Source organism: Candoia aspera, chromosome 2 (genome assembly GCF_035149785.1).
Source record: "Candoia aspera isolate rCanAsp1 chromosome 2, rCanAsp1.hap2, whole genome shotgun sequence".
NCBI classification, from domain to species: Eukaryota; Metazoa; Chordata; class Lepidosauria; order Squamata; family Boidae; genus Candoia; species Candoia aspera.
This window is the reverse complement of record NC_086154.1, coordinates 182,621,213-182,639,874: the sequence shown is the minus strand read 5'-3', so window position 1 is coordinate 182,639,874 and position 18,662 is coordinate 182,621,213. Positions and strand designations below refer to the sequence as shown.

The 18,662-nt window shown below is 40.6% G+C and overlaps 1 protein-coding gene across 1 annotated transcript in view; it reads left to right on the top strand.

The window, feature by feature from the left end:
- The first annotated feature begins 2,215 nt into the window (after positions 1–2,215).
- TEK (TEK receptor tyrosine kinase) overlaps positions 2,216–18,662 on the top strand; it is a 59,492-nt gene continuing 43,045 nt past the window's right edge. The window contains exons 1-2 of the mRNA XM_063294998.1: positions 2,216–2,564; positions 12,228–12,539. Coding sequence (XP_063151068.1) covers positions 2,492–2,564; positions 12,228–12,539 — 385 coding nt within the window. The 5' untranslated portion in view covers positions 2,216–2,491. The remainder of the gene's footprint in view (positions 2,565–12,227; positions 12,540–18,662) is intronic.

The following is an 18,662-nucleotide window of genomic DNA, read 5'->3' as shown; positions in this document are numbered from 1 at the left end:
CAGCATGGGCAATGCTGAGAGTGCTAGGAGTAGTAATTGAACAGTATGTGGTGGACTACAGATTCTAAATTTTTGCAGCGGATATGATAGCCCTATTCTTGCAGGTTTAAGACAGACCCAATGGCACACAGTTCTCTCATTTAACACAACGTAACAGTTGTGGGATTTGGGAGGAACCATTGGACTGGGAATTCGCCCCTACTACTCTCTAGCATCCATTATTTGATAATCACCTCACTTCTTTTGATTTGTAACCCATTCCCATCATTGGCAGAGGACTCACCCAGATAGTAATTTAAATTTGCTTTCCTCTGGTCCATGAATGCCAAAAGTACTGGCACTATCAACAGCTGAGCTCTAATCTGCTTCAGTAACAAGGCCTCCAAGTGGTATCCTCCCAGTGTTAATGTGGGACAATTTAAGTAAGGGCAAAAGTTGGGGTTAGGCTGCCTCAGTTATAGGATGGAGATATCAGCCCTTCAAGGTAAGCCAAGTCAGGAAGCAGACTCCACAAGGACTACCAGAGCTCATTTTTATTGTTGCAAGGTATAATAACAGAATCCTGAGAGCTTGACAGAGTTTTCCCCTCCCTCCTCTTATCTCAAAGAGAATCAAGGTTGGGAATCTTGAGTTTCTTTCTCATCCCCTACTCTCTTTTAGGGCTAAGCTGAATATTTCTGTAACCAATCTTGCATTCCTTCTTCAAGATTATCTCTATACTCTTCTAGAGAGAATGTCCATAAAGGATGATTAGTTGGAGCCACAGTTAGGGGAAAGTTTGGAGGGCCTCCAAAGTTCAAAGAGCATCAGCCATGGAATCCAGCTTTGTTTTAAATGTCTTTTAAAAACCAAATCATTTCAGCAGGTTTTTTTGTTTGATTACAGCCTTTGATTGATCTTCTATGGTAAACTTCAACTGCACTTCCTAATTAATTGTAATTTTGTCAGTTTAGTAATATTTTCATTTGCTTTATGTGTTCCTTTTATTTTAACATGTTGTAAATTTCTTCAAGATGGCCTTTGTTTAGAAAGTCAGGATATTTATGTTGGTATGAATAAACAAACCAAATAGTGCAATAAATTCCACAATGAATAAACCAACCCCCATGCATTTTTCACATACATTTTGCTGCAAGGCTTTCTCATATGAATTGCTTTCTGATTACAACTTTTGAGATGCACATTTGAGCAGAATTATATGCATATCTACTCTGAAGTCCCATTGGCTTCAGTGAAATGTACATCCAAGTAAATTATATAGGAGATTGCAATTTCATTTCTTTATTCCTCTTATCCTTGAAAAAGCCCTGGGCTCCTATCATCTAAAGACCTCTAATGTGGTACTGACTTCATATTCTGCTTAGCTATAATGTGTTTTAGTTGGCTTTGGCTCAGCATGGCACATGGTGATTTGTAATTTAGCATTATAGATGAATGGAACCACAATGGTTTGTTAAACAAACTGTGGTTAAAACATAGTTCAGTGCAGTATATGAACTCTGGTCTGGGCTTCCACCCTGTACTATGCCATAATGCAAAGTGTTTGGATTTGACTTAGTGTGATGTTGTAAACCCAACAGTTGTGTTGTACTTAAAAAACCAAGGCTTAGCAAGATGTGTGGATCTCTTCTTCTAATTCCTTTATATAGGACAATGGTGGAAAACCTCTGGCTCTCAAGTGTTTCTGAACTATAACTCCCTGCATCCCTAACCATAGGGATGCAAGGAGCTGGATGGAGCTGCTGGGAACCATAGATTCTCACCCTCTATAGCAGTGTTTCTCAACTTCAGCAACTTTAAGATGTGTGGACTTCAACTCCCAGAATTCCCCACCCACCCACACAAATTATCTACAGAACTTGGCCAGGGATGAGGATGCAGGGTGATTCCAACCCCTGGGGAAGGATAGTGTAGAATGAGCAGTCCTGAAAGTTCAAGGATTAGCTACATACTTACAGGTAAATCAAGAATTCAAAAACTTGTAGTCCAAACAGGAACTCTGGGAGTAATTAGCAGATGGGGAGATGGAAGAGGAGGTGGAGTAGCACATTTTCACATACCATGTCTAGGTGGAGGGGTTTGTTATTTTCATAATTCTCCCTCCTGGAGGATGTTCTATTGTTTCTGACAGCACTGGCCATGACCTGGGGAGGGAGAGCTTACAACCCGGTCCCCCTCCCTCCCTATAGAAGCAGCAAAGTTTTTAGATGTATTAGACGGAGCTCAGACTATCTCACAAATCCTGCTGATGAAGAATGCCTTTAAGATCCTGCTTTTCCCATCCTAATCTACAAGAGGAAACAGGAAAAAGGAACTTAAAACTCCCATTGCTGAGACAGCTAAGAGCTTGCTCTAGTCCACCCCAGTATTTCAGTGACTCTGTTGCTCCCTGGTAAGCAAGTGTTGCTGTGCGATGCAAATAAAGTGCAAAGGCTAAGGCTTATCCCAGTGAAAGGACCTCTGGTATTTCATGAACTAAAGCATAAACTGGATGGATATACTTGGAAAAGCGTGGACATTTGCAGCACTTCTTGTTTTCTGTGGATTCAGCCTTATGCTTTCAGGTAGGAGGATCCTTTCAGTTCTTCGTGACTTCATAGTGAAGATCTCAAAATCTTTGCACTATACTCATTCTCTAATTCTCTATTCACTTAGCTTGATATTTATGATAAAGCACATTCTTTGTCAGCCATGCTGTCTTTGATAATTGAGATGTTCGTAAGTAACTTAGAAGGAGATTGTTGGAGTCAAATGTACATGTCGGATGTTTAGATTTTCTTTCAATAAGGTTTGTTCTTCCAGATAATTGTCTGACAAATATGTGGAATGTCCCCATTTTGTTCCTGGGCACTTCTTAAATAGTTGTGTTATTAGTGGTCTGATGCTGCATCTCTTTTGATTATGAAATCTGTACTTTAGTACCGTGGAAACCAAGTCTTGTCCTATATGCATTAGTGGGAGTACTTCCATGATAATGCTTAATGATAACATTAGCTTCCTTTGTTTATATGTTTACCAGCAGCCATATAATATTTATTAGAATTAGAACTAATGTTAACATACTAAACTCAAATTAGAGTCATTTTCTATTTTAGCCAAAAGTAATGGTGATATTCACGTGTTTTAAGAAGTGTTGTTTTTCTTTTTCTTCTGCCTTTAATTAGTGCCTATATCCCAAGTATAGTTCATTCAGTAGCTTATCTCTGATCAGCCTGCTTTTATTTTCCTAAAAATGTAATGTTGCAAAAAAACTTTGGTAGGGATTGAATTAAGAAGCAAATAGTTAGAAAAATAAATCTTAAACATCTACCATCCAGGTGACACGGATTTAAACTCTTCAGGTCTTTGGACAAAGCAGATTGGCTTGACCATTTCCTCCTCAGACCTCCATTTATAGTATTAGGATAATAAGGACCTATTTTTCAAGGTGTTTGTGAAGTGGAGATAAAGCAGAAAGCAGTTTGTCCAGAGTATCACAGAGTCTTGCCTCTAACATTTCTGTACTATTTATCTTGGTCAGCATGTTTTTAAAAAGCGCCTATGTTTCTTTTACGTTTTGGTTCAAAAATCCTTAGAAATGGAGAGTAAAAAGTGTTCTAAGTTATTATGGTCTATAAATAAGTCTAGGGTTCACTCTGGAAATATTTTACCTTTCAGGAGCCCCTGAAGAAAGGTGGGACATAAATCAAATAAATAAAGTACTAAACAGTCTCTACCTGGTAAAATTAAAACATGATTCTGTTGATTACCCACAATGAGTGTCAGTTGTTGGGACAGCAAATATTAATTATCTTTATCCAACATTATGTTCCAATGTTATGATTGTTTAAGTTTATGTGTCCTCATCTGTACAAGACAAAATTAGCTAATTTAATTCCATGAATATCTGTGGGCTTAAGCATGCATCATTTTCTTGACCATTTTTAAATTGTGGCAGATGGTTTAGCAGAGGGGAAGAGAAAGCCCGTATCTAAAGAGCTTTGTCCTTTCTATAAGCTAAAACAATTGCTGGTCAGTTGTTAATCTACAGCTGAGAAAAAGAAATGGAGATCATAGATTGCTTTGTTAGTTTTAATCATAAAATCATCTGTGGCTGTTTTATGGAAGGCTTGCCATCAATAACCAGAAAATAGCATTCAATCTTTACTGCATGTTCCATTATATTTATAAATAGAGACAAGTACAGAAGAAAGGGAATACAGTTTTGGAGAGAGAGTTTGAATACAGAACACAGTACTGGATTTTAGGGGGAGAGAGAGAGACGGGTTTAAATCCTGTGAATGTTCTGTGACTTTGAGCGAATTATTCTTTCCCTCAACTTACTTTATTTTCCAAAACTGGAAGAGGGGAGAGGGGGGAAACATACATACCATCATACCATTCTGATCTCTTTCAAAGGATAAATACATGTAGAAATTACTTTTCTGTATTGAACATCCATCTTATACCACTTTATTAAAGGAAAAAAGCCCTGTCCTTCCAGGTCCACTGTCAACTTGTCTTATTTCTTATGATAGCCTCTGTCCTGGATACTAATTCTGCAGGACTAAGATCCTCCTGGCCAGTCAGGAGACGCATATTTATCCCCACACACTCAAGAGCTGCTGAGCTGCCAGCTTTGCCTGCTTTAGGTGTGTATTGAGGTCACACCCATCTCAATAGATCTGTCAGCTTTCCCGCTTTTGTTCAAGTGTGATATCATGTTTCCTGGGGCAAGCGGGGAAGACAATACGAACACGCCCTCCTCTAGATACAACAGGCGGAGTTCAGGAAAGCAGTATTGACATTCCCCGAACAGAGAAGGTATTAAGAGCCATTGCCCACTGGCAGACTTTTAAAACTGGCTTAGCCTTGCCCCAAGTGGGGTGGGAGGGGGAAGGAAGGGGGTGAGGTTTGTTGTGGGTGTTGCTGCTTAGGAGGGCAAAAATTACTCCACCCAAGGTGGGGAACAGGGCTCTGGGTTTTACTGCCAAAAGCATTAAATGTTTCTCGCCTCCTTTTTCCTCGTGTGACCTACGGGCCTGTGTTAGCTGCCAACCACCCCACCACCCAGAAGACTGGACTAGGGGACACAGAAAGAAATATTTTGTCCTTTCCATCATTATGTACAATACTAGAAAGTGCTATTAAATCCAGGATAAACGTGTCGGTCACTGTAATGGTCAGAAAGCTTGAAATTTACATTATGTGATAATCTTAAAGAGAATTTTTATAAAATGATGTGCCGTTGGTATATGTCACCAAAGAAATTGTCTAGAATGTATAAAGGCACTTCAGATTTATGTTGAAATGTGAACAAGACAGGACATTTTATCATGTTTGGTGGATGTGTAAAATAGCTAGACTATTCTGGATTCAAATACATACACTGATTCAGAGGATTTTAAAGATTAATATACAATTGAAACCAGAGGTTTTTCATTTGGGATTGATGGACAAACAGTTGGAAAAATGTCATGGAACACTGTTTTCATACATGATAACTGCAGCGAGATTCTTGTATGCACAAAGATGGAAAGATTTGGCACTACCCACAATGGAGGAATGGTTGGTGAAGATGATGGAATTTGCTGAGATGGCTAAATTGACTTCTTTGATCAGAGAAAAGACAGTATCTACATTTATTGCTGACTGAAAGCCCCTTATAGATTTTTTGTGTGAAACAGAAAAAAATGAACTTGTGATTTATGGTTTTGATGATCAGACAGGATAGATTATGGAAAGAAGAGAGCTGTGTTGTAACCATAGATTAAGAGGTAAATTTATAATTGTACTTATAACTGCTGTAAAGAAGATTGGAAGCTACTTCTTTGTATCTTTTTTCTTTCTTTTCTATTTTTCTTTTACTTCTTTCCCCTTTCTTGCACTTTTAGCTTTCTCTTTGATTTCTTTCTTCTTCTTTTTTTCCCATGTTATATTAGTGTGTATTAGTTTTTATCTTCTTTTAAAAAAATCTTTAATAAAATTATACAAAAAAAATGTAATGGTCAGTAAGCAGAGGAAAGCAAATGTAATCCTGTTCTCCAGCCAGCAGTACTATAGTAGCTTTGAATCTATATAGTGCCATGAATTTATTAATCATTTATAAACATTTATATCCACCCTGCTTTCAAAGACTAAGGGGGTTTACACTTCAACAACAATAAAACCAATAAAAACACATAACAAAAATAACCCAAATGATCAAAATAATAAGGCAGCCCTGATTCATCATTCCTGCTGAAAGCTTGCTGGGACTATATAGTTTTTACAGTCATACAAGAGGTGAACAAGGTATGGCCTCCTAAACCTTGGGAGGGGACTCTCAGCAGCTCTTCTTGAGAAAAACTTGCAGGATGAGTTGAATCTGGAAAGGAGAGACGGTCCTGTGAATGCACAGGTACCAAGTCATGTAGGGCTTTATAAGATAAAATTCATGCCTTGAATAGGGCCTGGAAGTCTATTGGCAACTAAAAGTAACTATGATGATTATTATGTCATTACTGTGGTGACTACTATACTTACATTATAAGGCTGACATTGGCAAGACAACAGAAATCCACGGGCTTCCAAAGAGAGGGCTGTCATTTGTCCTGATATCAAAATAATGAAAATCACTAATAGCTTGCTTTCCACCAGACCATTGTTTTCACCTCCCCATTTCTCACAAAGCAGTTGGAAGCCAAGGTAGAATTGCCTTTGCTATCTGTAGCTTTCTGCCAGCATCAGTACATGCCAGTCTACACATGGAAGCCCAGTGTGTATGAGAACAAGGTGAACCAATCGGCCTTTCTCTTTGTCCCTGCAGCTGACCAGTAGGAGAGTGCAAAGGACGTTGTGCTATCAGCAGACCTACAGCAACAACAATGTAAAGCATTAAGATTTTTTTTAAAAACCAACTTTTCCTCTACTTTTTCTGCATTAAGAAAAAAGGCAAATTAATCCAGTGGAATCCCTCAAAAACCTACCCAGCTGTCATGCCAGTAACCCACTCTTGTGATAAAAATCTCTACAACTTGTGGAAATGGCATGATGGCATGCCAGCAGTTTTGCAGCTGGGTGCTTTTCCCAATAGCTACAACTGTAGTAGGAGGTAGCATTGTAGTGGGACTCAGAAGGAGACTAGGTGGGACACGGGCTTAGTCCCTGGTACTTTAGTTAAACCTTTAAAACTTACCCCCAAATGAGAGATATAATAACAAAACGCTTGTAAACTTATATGTCCTTCTTGGGTTAAGTGGTTTGTTTGTTCTAATATGATCAGGCCGAGCTTCTTTGATAAAATGATGGGTGGGATTTAAGAAATGAAAGGTTGAGAATCTCTGCTCTAAACAATGCACGTGTGAAGGGGAAATCTCCAGGAGCAGGATGGTGAATCTCTATTATGGGGGATGAAATCGCTGCAGCTATGGGGTGATGGCTGACTTGAAACTGGGAACTGGGAGATAGAACAATGTGAAGCAAGAATTATTCCACTAGGAAGCCAGACTGCTCATAAGGGCTGCAGAACCACAGTAAAACCTCCCTGGGAACTGCACCATTCAAAAGAAAAATGAGCTAAAACCCAGCTTTTGCTGCTGTTTCCAATTAACTGGGGCAAGTCAGAAAGAAATGAGCTCCCAAAAGCAAATAACACCATGAAAAAAGTTGGGTCCAAAGCTGATCCTGAAGTGATGTAAAACATACATTTGGAAGTGCCCTTTCTCCTGTCAAGAAATCAAAGGGAATGGGTTTTCAGAGAGGTAGCTGTGCTAGTCTCTAGAAGCAAAACCAACAAAAAACCTTGTCGCATTTTAAAAATTCATACACTTAACACTTTTCTGAAACACAGTCTACTTCATCAGATACATGGAATGTAGTTCTGAGAAAGAAGTGAATCAGTCTTGTTAGAAGGGAGGGGATGGGAAATGGAAAAGAAGAGAAGGAAGGAGGGAGGGAGGGAGGGATTTACCTATAGTGGCCTTATACAGATTGGTACTTGGTGTGACATATCCTTCTACAGATGATCCTGATCTTTGTTCAGCTAATGCCCAATGGTGTTAAATTTTCTAATGAATTCTAACTTCTGTTTCCTGCTGACATGTGTCTTTGCAATTCCTTCCCTCATGGATTGTTTCCTGACATAAAAATTGGGATTTAATTGGGGGGGAAAAGCTACCACAGATTCTTGCTACAGTATATTGTCAAGGACAGCTGCCAACAGATCCACCAATTTCAAGGGATGGTTGCTATGCAGGGATGGTTGCTGCTGAGATGCACATACCATAGGAAAAAAATCCTGGTTTAGGTTAAACACTTTTTGCTGTGGTGTACTGGTTATCTGGATTTGTGCTGGTAGTCCTAGGCTGGTGGGCAGCAGTCAGGTACTGAAGAACAAAATTATCCATGTTCTGCAGCCTATTTGGCATCACTTAAGCATTTAAGTGTGGTGGAAAATTCTATGGAACTAGCAATCTATAGATATTAACTTCCGCATATAGACATTTTGGAAAAGTGGCAGCTCTAGAACTATCCAGCATTTTCCAAAAGCCAACATCCTAGCTAAATTTCTCAGTCCATTTGGAATTACTGCTTTCAGCAAATCTCTTTTGACCAAGAACAAAACTAGAAGATATTGTCCCACCTTCAATGATGAAATAAGATTCCGTTGCCAGTCTTCTGTTGGGCATTGCACTTGGAATGGATGGAAATGCCATTCTGTTCTTTAGCTCAGACAGCAAAAGTCTTGCATCCTGCTCTGGCTTTGTTTCTTCATCTTTAACAGCCATTGAATTAAGACAAACTAATCCATTGTAGTTGTTCTGATGCACACTCCTTGAGCTAAGAAAAACTGTATCTGATAAACAATGAGCTCATCTTCACATCCATCTAATCACAGAATGAACATGCCCCAGTCGTTGTTTTAATATGGCATGTCCCTGCCTTCTTCACAACTCCAGCTGAGAGAGTTTGAAGTTGTCTTAGCTGTTCCAGTTTCAAGGTAGGATATTTTTTTCCCCCTGTCTTCCTGACAGTTTTTGCCATGGACATGATCTCAGACACTTCATTGTTGATGAGGCTGGTGATGTGGTCAGAGGCTGGGATCTGCCCATCTCCTCTTGGCCTTTAGATGGCTGCAAGCAGAACCTCCCCACTTTGCATTACCATACAGTTTCTCTCTGCTTCTGCTGACAAGGGGTTTTGTGCAGGCATATCTGTGACTCTTGTCATTACTTTGAAGGTGCATTGTTTTGCCTACCCCAACACTTAACCTGCTGCCTGCACAACCATCATTGCAGTACTCATCGAGGATGGAGCTTGCTTGTTCCCAATTGCTCAGTCCCACTTCTCTCTATATCCCTAGCTCATGTCTATGACCTACTGGCTTTAGTGTTCTTTCAGAAGAAATAGACCAACTGTAATGGTATGCGGGACTTACCTTGGGAGACAGGGCAACAAGACACAACCAAGGGAACAGTCAGATAAAAGGCAGCTTAGCCTGCAGCAGGAATGTGGGTGGGGCAAGCAGCTCAGAAGGGACTGAGGGTGGGGCAAGCAGCTCAGTTTTGGGGCTGTAAAGGGGACAGGGGAAGAGACATACTTTCAGACTTGCAAGATTCTGTTAATATAACCTTACAATAAAGTAGAATTAGCTCAACTGGTCATGTTTCCTGTCTGTCTACCTCATAAGGCTGACATCAACTGACAGGTAACAGGCACAGAGCATTTCTGTACCTGCAGTCTGTTAGCCGGTCTGCTTGAAAGTGGCTAAACCAGCCACTCTCAGCACCCACCTCCACCTCCTGTCCCCATGTCACCACATGTTAAGACACACGATTGATAGTTGCTTCTTCCACCAACAAGTGACCTCGGTGGGAGGGAAAACAAAGGGGGGAAACCACCAACCACCAATTTCCTAAATTTGTAAGGACTGCACCACTTGCCAACCTCGTTACTGAGGCAGGATGAGGATCATCAATAAAGGCAGTGCAAAACACGCAGGCATCCATTTCTGTTTTACTGGACTGGCTATCTGGGTCATGTCAGATTGCTACGAAAGGAAGAGAAGCAAGTGTAATGAGAAGAGTACGGTAATGCAGGTCTGTAGAACATAAATCATGGTGGTTGGTGAATAGATGCAGTCAGGAGCACTCCACAGCAATGATTTTGAGGAACTGTTTTGCTACCTACCTGTTTGTGATGTAAACAATTTTTGAACAATTTGCTAGGTAGAAAATTCCAGATTTTGTAGGACTTCCTTGTTTAGATGCTGGGAAAATATTCTTTCCCATCACTGAAGTACCTATTTACAGATCTGATGTAAAGCTCCTCATGATTGGCAGCTTTAGTGATGGACAAACTTAGGCAACTGGAATATGCTTTGTCCCACTTTTTATTAGAAACACTCTCCCTTTTGTAAAGATAATTCAGAGAATGCATGTCTTGTTTGATAAGGTATTGAATCCTATCATGCTGTCCTTCGCTGCCAAAATTACTTAGCTAAGGGAAGGCATTGGGGGGCAGGAGGCAAAACAAGGTCTGTGTGAAGGAAATCTCTCTCTCATCTTGTTGCCACAGAATGATCCCAGGCATTAGAAGGCCATCAGATCTGGGTGTCCTTGGGCCAGTCACTCCCTCTCAGCCCAACTCACCTCACAGGGTTGCTGTTGTGGGGAAAAGAGGAGGAGGAAGGAGTATTAGGTATGTTTGCTGCCTTGAGTTATTTGTAAAAATAATAAAGGCAGGATAGAAATTAATAAAATTAAAAAATTAAAAAAAATTCCCACAGCAAGTCAGTCTGCACCATTTCTAGGTAACTCTACAGGAGGACAAGAAGTAAAAGGAGTGGAAGTGAAGCCTGGAAGTTTAGTAGCAGAAGCCAATGCTTGTGGGAAACTTCTGTGAATGAGCTTTGCTCTGAATTCAATCCATCATTAATGAGTAATACGTACTAGAAACAAACTGACATGCCAAAGCATTAGTGTAAAAAGACAACAACAAAAACAGCTATCATTATGGAAAGCCAAAGCATTTAGATGCGATTTTCTTTCAACAGACATTCTATCTAAAGTGTTTATGGTAATATCTAGCTTGCTCTTCTCAGAAATGTTCCTCCTTTATTCGACAATGTAAGTTATCTTGGTTGGGATTATCAAGAGTGGGATTGTATTTGAGTCAATAGGAGTGGCAACTGTAAGTGTGTTTCAATGTAATTAATTCCCCTCAGATTTTAAGGCAAAAATATTGACATAGAAACCTGCCTCCACCCTTGGATAGGAGCCCAAAACTGAATGTCTGTAGTAAACACCAATCTTGTTGAGACCATGAAGCAAAACTTTCCAATTTTAAAAGACTGCATAGATGTTGCTTCCTAAATTATTTCAGCTTCTCCATGGCATGTAATCAGCCTGTGCCATTTGCCTAATGACTCCAATTTCTGTTTGTTAAATATGATGAAGGAAAGCAATGCCTTATTTATGGGAGTGTACTCTTATTGTTTAATCGTCTCTGATAATGGAAGAGCTATAAGAATAAAATGTGGTTTATCAAAAGAAAAATAGAAAACACAAAGCTCTCTATACCTAAGCTCATTAAAATTCAGGAAGCTCCTTGCTAATTTGACAACACTTATAGCCTTTCTCTACTGCTGAGTTAAAATGCTATCTGCCTATGCATGAATTGGCAGAAAACTCTATTGGCTTGAAATTTGCTGCCCCTCTTGCCTTATTGTATCGAGACTCATTGCCATTTGGTGCTGCCATGACTGGGCACGTGCAGCTTATGATAAGCAAAGCAACTGGTGACTCCTCCAGCTTTATTGTCCTCCCTCTTCAACATATCACCACCCAGTGGGCCAAACTTCCATTAATCATGGCACTGCAACAGGAGCATTGTGTGTAATCTGAGCTGAATAAAGTTAAGAAAAGAAAAACGGATTGGAATCCTGTGGTGAGCTGAGCCACAAGGAACACTTTTACTCAGGACTTTTCCCCCTCCATTAAACATTCCCTTGACTTGAGCTTGACTTCTGGTAGCTGCATGGACATGTGCATGTAGATTTTTTGGCAACAAAGTAGAAGTGGCTCTCCATTTTCAACTTTGCAGCCTGGCCAACAGCCCTGGGACTTCCAAGCACTCCCTCATCTAAACACTGACCAGGTCCAATTCTGCTTTGCTTTTTATGGTTCCACTGAAAGATTAGGATAAAAGACCAACATAAAGAAGTAAAACTAAGTGGATTCTTCAAATGCTTCCTTCTTTTGTTGCAGGCAATGCAGAAACAGCATTTGATTTGATATTGATCAACTCACTCCCCACTGTGGCCGATTCAGAGACATCACTAATTTGTATTGCATCTAGATGGTGTTCCTTGGACTCTATTAAAATTGGGCGAGATTATGATGCCTTAATGAGCCAGAATCGAAATCCCTTGGCAGTGGCTGGGGATGAAACAAGAGGTATAGCAAAAAAAGTGGTATGGCAAAGGGAAAAGGCTGGTGAAAGCATTGGAGCATACTTTTGTGAAGGAAAATTCAAGGATAACATGAAGATGATATATACGATGAAGATGCAACGAACAGGTACTTTGTGCTATTATAAGCAAAGATGTGCAAAGTCCCATTGCAAATACATGTTTGCAAATGGATTTTAGTAACTGGATGATTGATTGATTGATTATGTGCCATCAAATCAGTGTTGACTCTTAGTGACCACATAGATCTTCTCTAGGATTTTAATAATGGGAAACAAATAATAAACCCTGGGGGTCCCATATAAAGTCCAGCAGAGGGGCAGCTATGGGTATCCTTTCCCATTGTCACAAGCTCCAAAGAGGACTATTTGGGCTACAAACCCATTAGTATTTTGTTGGAGAAAAAAGAGGTCAAGTATGTTCACCTCAATCTGCAGGAGGTGTCAGACGGATGACAAATAACCATCAGATGCTGACATAAGCTGGCCTCCAAAACAACAAGGGCAGATGAAGAAAGCAAGCCTGAATAGGAAAGTTTTCATTCAAGTTGTTTTCCCACCCCAATGGAATGCTAGAGTGTTTGCACTGTAGGAACACAGAGCAATGTTTTGATTATTTGGCATGGTTTCTAAACCAAATATCATATTTGTTAAAAACATAAGGCTATCTAATTATCTACAGACACAGCCATACAGAAACATAAATACAGTAAAGTTATATTTACCCATAATAGAATATTTGGTAGCTTGACTTACAGGCTAATTTGAGATTTCATCCACGTGAAATAAAACACATATCCCTGAGTATTTCCAGCTTCCCTTCTCTTCAGCTATGTGGTCACAAGGAGATGGTTTGGAAACTGCTTCCCTTTTGATTAACTGGCTTATTGTTGCATCTGAAGCGAGTAAACTGTAGTTAACAGCAACTATGATTGGTTTCATCTACTCAGCTTCAGTTACTGTGTTTTGAAGTTGTCTTTGCTTGCAGCTAAGCACAGTAAAAATGAACTAATGTTTGGGGGAGTCAGATGTTTCAGCAAGCTGTCCTGAGTTAAAACAGAAGTAAAAACTTCTGAACTGCTTTTTGGTGAAGAAGAGCCTGAATGGCCCAAACCAGAGCACATAAAGCCGGTCTTAAAAATCACTGGAACCCACTGCCATTCCTTCTATCTCACATTCACTCTTGCACCCTACACAGTATTCTCACACCTGTTAGGCAGGTGGGCAGTGCAAAGAGGGAGAACATGAGGGGAGCAGGTTCAAAGGCACTGCTCTCCTATGCCCAAGATTATGCAGCTGATTGAGGCATAGAATCGCCTAGCAATGTAGACGGGCTGCATTCTCACAGTGAACAGTGAAAATGTGGAACTTTTTTCTCAGTGCACAGAGAGAAGCCATGACTGCCTTTCTCATCTCTTCCCTCAGAAATGGCGAGGAGCACTTTCAATGATCTGCCTGTTGAAAGTGCTTTTTTCTTACCCTTCCCTTCCAAGGAGTGAGGGTGAGGAAAGGAGCAGAGGCATTGCATGATTGCCAGGAGAGTTGAATGGGAAAACTAGCAACCTGGAAGTGGATGGCGAGTTACTAATCCCACCACCACCACCACCACCACACTGAAAGTCTCTGAAGTCCAAAGTCTTAACTGAGGGGACTGTATTTTAAAATAAGAGTTTGAAACATCTTAACATTGGGTTTGAAATAGAATTGGAATGTTTTAAAACTCATTGGAATGGGCTTATCCACCATGCCTTTGTAACAGTGGCATGAAGATGCCTCATGAAAACCATCTCATTCCCAGTCCATTTGTGGAGGTGGCTTTTACTTGTCTTTAGCTGTTCTAGTTTCAAAGCAGTGTTTTCCCTAATAAGGCATGCTTCCAAAAAAAAGAAAAAGCTGTGAGGCCTCCTCAGCAATATTGATACTGATGTTGTCAGAAGGCTGGTACCTGCTCAGCTGTCACTGGCCTCTTTTGGCTGATGTGGCCATGCTCCCTCTCCTCTGATCCCTGGACACTGTTTCTCTGCTTTTGGCAGCAGGAGAGTCAAAGCAGGCTCTACCACCAAAATATTGGCAAGGTCTTTGACCCAACAGAGCTGATAATGTAGGACCAGAGTCCTGGCAGGGGAGAACAGCCATCTCTCCCTACTTCTCCTGCTACCTCTTCTCAGACATGGCAGAGGTCTGGGAAGGTGACAAGAAAAGTGGTGGAGGAGTATCTCTTTAGCTACCAATTCCCTGAGCCTCCCTTGCTTTACCAGGAAATACAGTCCCCATCATATGTCCTCTTGATTCAAGTGAATACTATCCAGTAAAGCAAACAGTGCTTTTCTGTTTTGCTGGGCAACATCCTTTTGGGATTTTTTTTTTGAGTCACTTTTGGGAGATGGGCAGTGATAAATTTGATTAATAAATAAATAAATAAACATCCCCACCCTGCTGCCTCCATGGATCAGGCGTCTCAAGACCTAGTTTTGAAGATGGCTACTTCTATGGGTCTAGTCATCTGTCAAATCTTGCCTCTTCCTGTGAGGAGAAGAATTGGTGGTCATTTTTCCAACCACCAGTGATGCCAAGGGAATCCAGCAATCACTTTCCTTAAGCTGTGCCACATTAAATCTAAGAGGGCACAACACATTAAACCTAGCGAGTGGCCTCATTGCTGACATACTTTTGTGCTACCTCATGGACTGGTGGAAAGCACATTAATGCAGCCATGAGGAAGAACCCAGTGTGAGACAAAACAAGATAACTGGATTTTTACAAATGATCATGAATACTCAAGCCTAAATGTCTTCAATTTAAATGGAAATGGAAATTTTAGATTGGATAACTGGGTACTGGATAATCCTGTAACCAAAATATTACTCCTAACCCATATTTTAGGTTGTTAAGCATGTACATTTAAAATGTAAATGTTAATAAATGTAATAAATAAATAAATAAATAAATAAATAAATAAATAAATAGTTTCAAAGCTCTTTATATGATTTTTGCATGTTGGATTATGAATTAAATATTGTGTTTATGGTAATGTAATTCTAAAAATAGAGTTGTCCTCTCCAATCATCCAAAACAGTCAAGTCTTTCTTTGTTAAAACATGCAAGGCATTCTGTGTGTATAGTTAAAATATCTATATGTCTAGGACCAAAATAGTCTCATAAACCTCTCCCCCTTTCCTGTAGCAATTTCTGGAATTTTGCTGCATATCCGTTTGTACTATATTTTGGAGGCTGTATGTTCATAGATGTTTGACTCTTTAGCATACTTCAGAATTTATGTGAGAAATGTCATAGATTTAATTGAAATTCTATCTAGTTTTAATTCCCCAGTTTTAAATCTACAAAATATAATAGGGTCCTAGGCTAAACACACTTCAGCAAAGGATTGTTACCTGATTGTTACCATCTAACATTGCCGTGGTGCTGGAGCTTGAGCACCTCAATGATGCCATGAGCTAAACCGTGAAGGGCCACCCAAGACGGGAAGGTCATGACAGAGAGGTCAGACTAAATGCGATCCCTGGGGAAGGTAATGGCAACCCACCCCAGTATTCTTGCCGTGAAAACTAAATGGATCAGTACAACCAGAGATATGTCGGTATACCATCGGAAGATGAGACCCCCAGGTCGGAAGATGGTCAAAATGCTACTGGGGAGGAACAGAGGATGAGCTCAACTAGCCCCAGACATGATGACGCAGCTAGCTCAAAGCCGAAAGGATGGCTAGCGGCCGACGGTGCTGGTGGTGAACGGCGAATCCGATGTTCTAAGGATCAACACACCATTGGAACCTGGAATGTCAGATCTATGAGCCAGGGCAAATTGGATGTGGTTATTGGTGAGATGTCAAGATTAAAGATAGACATTTTGGGCGTCAGTGAACTGAAATGGACTGGAATGGGCCACTTCACATCAAATGACCACCAGATCTACTACTGTGGACAAGAGGACCACAGAAGAAATGGAGTAGCCTTCATAATTAATAGTAAAGTGCTTGGATACAATCCAAAAAATGATAGAATGATCTCAATTTGAATTCAGGGCAAGCCACCTAACATCACAGTGATCCAAATATACGCCCCAACCACAGATGCTGAAGAAGCTGAAGAGCGGTTCTATGAGGATCTGCAGCACCTACTGGACAACACGCCTAAAAGAGATGTTATTTTCATCACGGGAGACTGGAATGCTAAGGTGGGCAGTCAAATGACACCTGGAATTACAGGTAAGCATGGCCTGGGAGAACAAAACAAAGCAGGACATAGGCTGATAGAATTTTGCCAAGACAACTCACTCTGCATAACAAACACTCTCTTCCAACAACCTAAGAGACGGCTTTATACATGGACTTCCCCAGATGGACAACACCGAAATCAGATTGATTTCCTTTGCAGCCAAAGGTGGCGGACATCTATACAGTCAGTAAAAACAAGACCTGGAGCTGACTGGAGTTCCGATCATGAACTTCTTCTTGCACAATTTAGGATCAGACTAAAGAGATTAGGGAAGACGCACAGATCAGCTAGATTTGAGCTCACTAATATTCCTAAGGAATATGCAGTGGAGGTGAAGAATCGATTTAAGGGACTGGACTTAGTAGGTAAGGTCCAGGAAGAACTATGGACAGAAGTCCGCAACACTGTTCAGGAGGCGGCAACAAAATACATCCCAAAGAAAGAGAAAACCAAGAAGGCAAAATGGCTGTCTGCTGAGACACTAGAAGTAGCCCAGGAAAGAAGGAAAGCAAAAGGCAGCAGTGATAGGGGGAGATATGCCCAATTAAATGCAAAATTTCAGAGGTTAGCCAGAACAGATAAGGAATTATTTTTAAACAAGCAATGCATGGAAGTGGAAGAAGAGAATAGAATAGGAAGGACAAGAGACCTCTTCCAGAAAATTAGAAACATCGGAGGTAAATTCCAGGCAAAAATGGGTATGATCAAAAACAAAGATGGCAAGGACCTAACAGAAGAAGAAGAGATCAAGAAAAGGTGGCAAGAATATACAGAAGACCTGTATAGGAAGGATAACAATATCAGGGATAGCTTTGACGGTGTGGTCAGTGAGCTAGAGCCAGACATCCTGAAGAGTGAGGTTGAATGGGCCTTAAGAAGTATTGCTAATAACAAGGCAGCAGGAGACGACGGCATCCCAGCTGAACTGTTCAAAATCTTGCAAGATGAGGCGGTCAAGGTAATGTATGCTATATGCCAGCAAATTTGGAAAACACAAGAATGGCCATCAGACTGGAAAATATCAACTTATATCCCCATACCAAAAAAGGGAAACACTAAAGAATGTTCAAACTATCGAACAGTGGCACTCATTTCACATGCCAGTAAGGTAATGCTCAAGGTCCTGCAAGGTAGACTTCAGCAATTCATGGAGCGAGAATTGCCAGATGTACAAGCTGGGTTTAGAAAAGGCAGAGGAACTAGGGACCAAATTGCCAATATCCGCTGGATAATGGAAAAAGCCAGGGAGTTTCAGAAAAACATCTATTTCTGTTTTATTGACTATTCTAAAGCCTTTGACTGTGTGGACCATAACAAATTGTGGCAAGTTCTTAGTGGTATGGGGATACCAAGTCATCTTGTCTGCCTCCTGAGGAATCTGTATAACGACCAAGTAGCAACAGTAAGAACAGACCACGGAACAATGGACTGGTTTAAGATTGGGAAAGGAGTATGGCAGGGCTGTATCCTCTCACCCTACCTATTCAACTTGTATGCAGAACACATCATGTGACATGCTGGGCTTGAGGAATCCAAGGCTGGAGTTAAAATCGCTGGAAGAAACATTAACAATCTCAGATATGCAGATGATACCACTTTGATGGCTGAAAGCGAAGAGGAACTGAGGAGCCTTATGATGAAGGTGAAAGAAGAAAGTGCAAAAGCTGGCTTGCAGCTAAACCTCAAAAAAACCAAGATTATGGCAACCAGCTTGATTGATAACTGGCAAATAGAGGGAGAAAAAGTAGAAGCAGTGAAAGACTTTGTATTTCTAGGTGCGAAGATTACTGCAGATGCTGACTGCAGTCAGGAAATCAGAAGATGCTTAATCCTTGGGAGAAGAGCAATGACAAATCTCGATAAAATAGTTAAGAGCAGAGACATCACACTGACAACAAAGGTCCGCATAGTTAAAGCAATGGTGTTCCCCGTAGTAACATATGGCTGCGAGAGCTGACCATAAGGAAGGCTGAGAGAAGGAAGATTGATCCTTTTGAA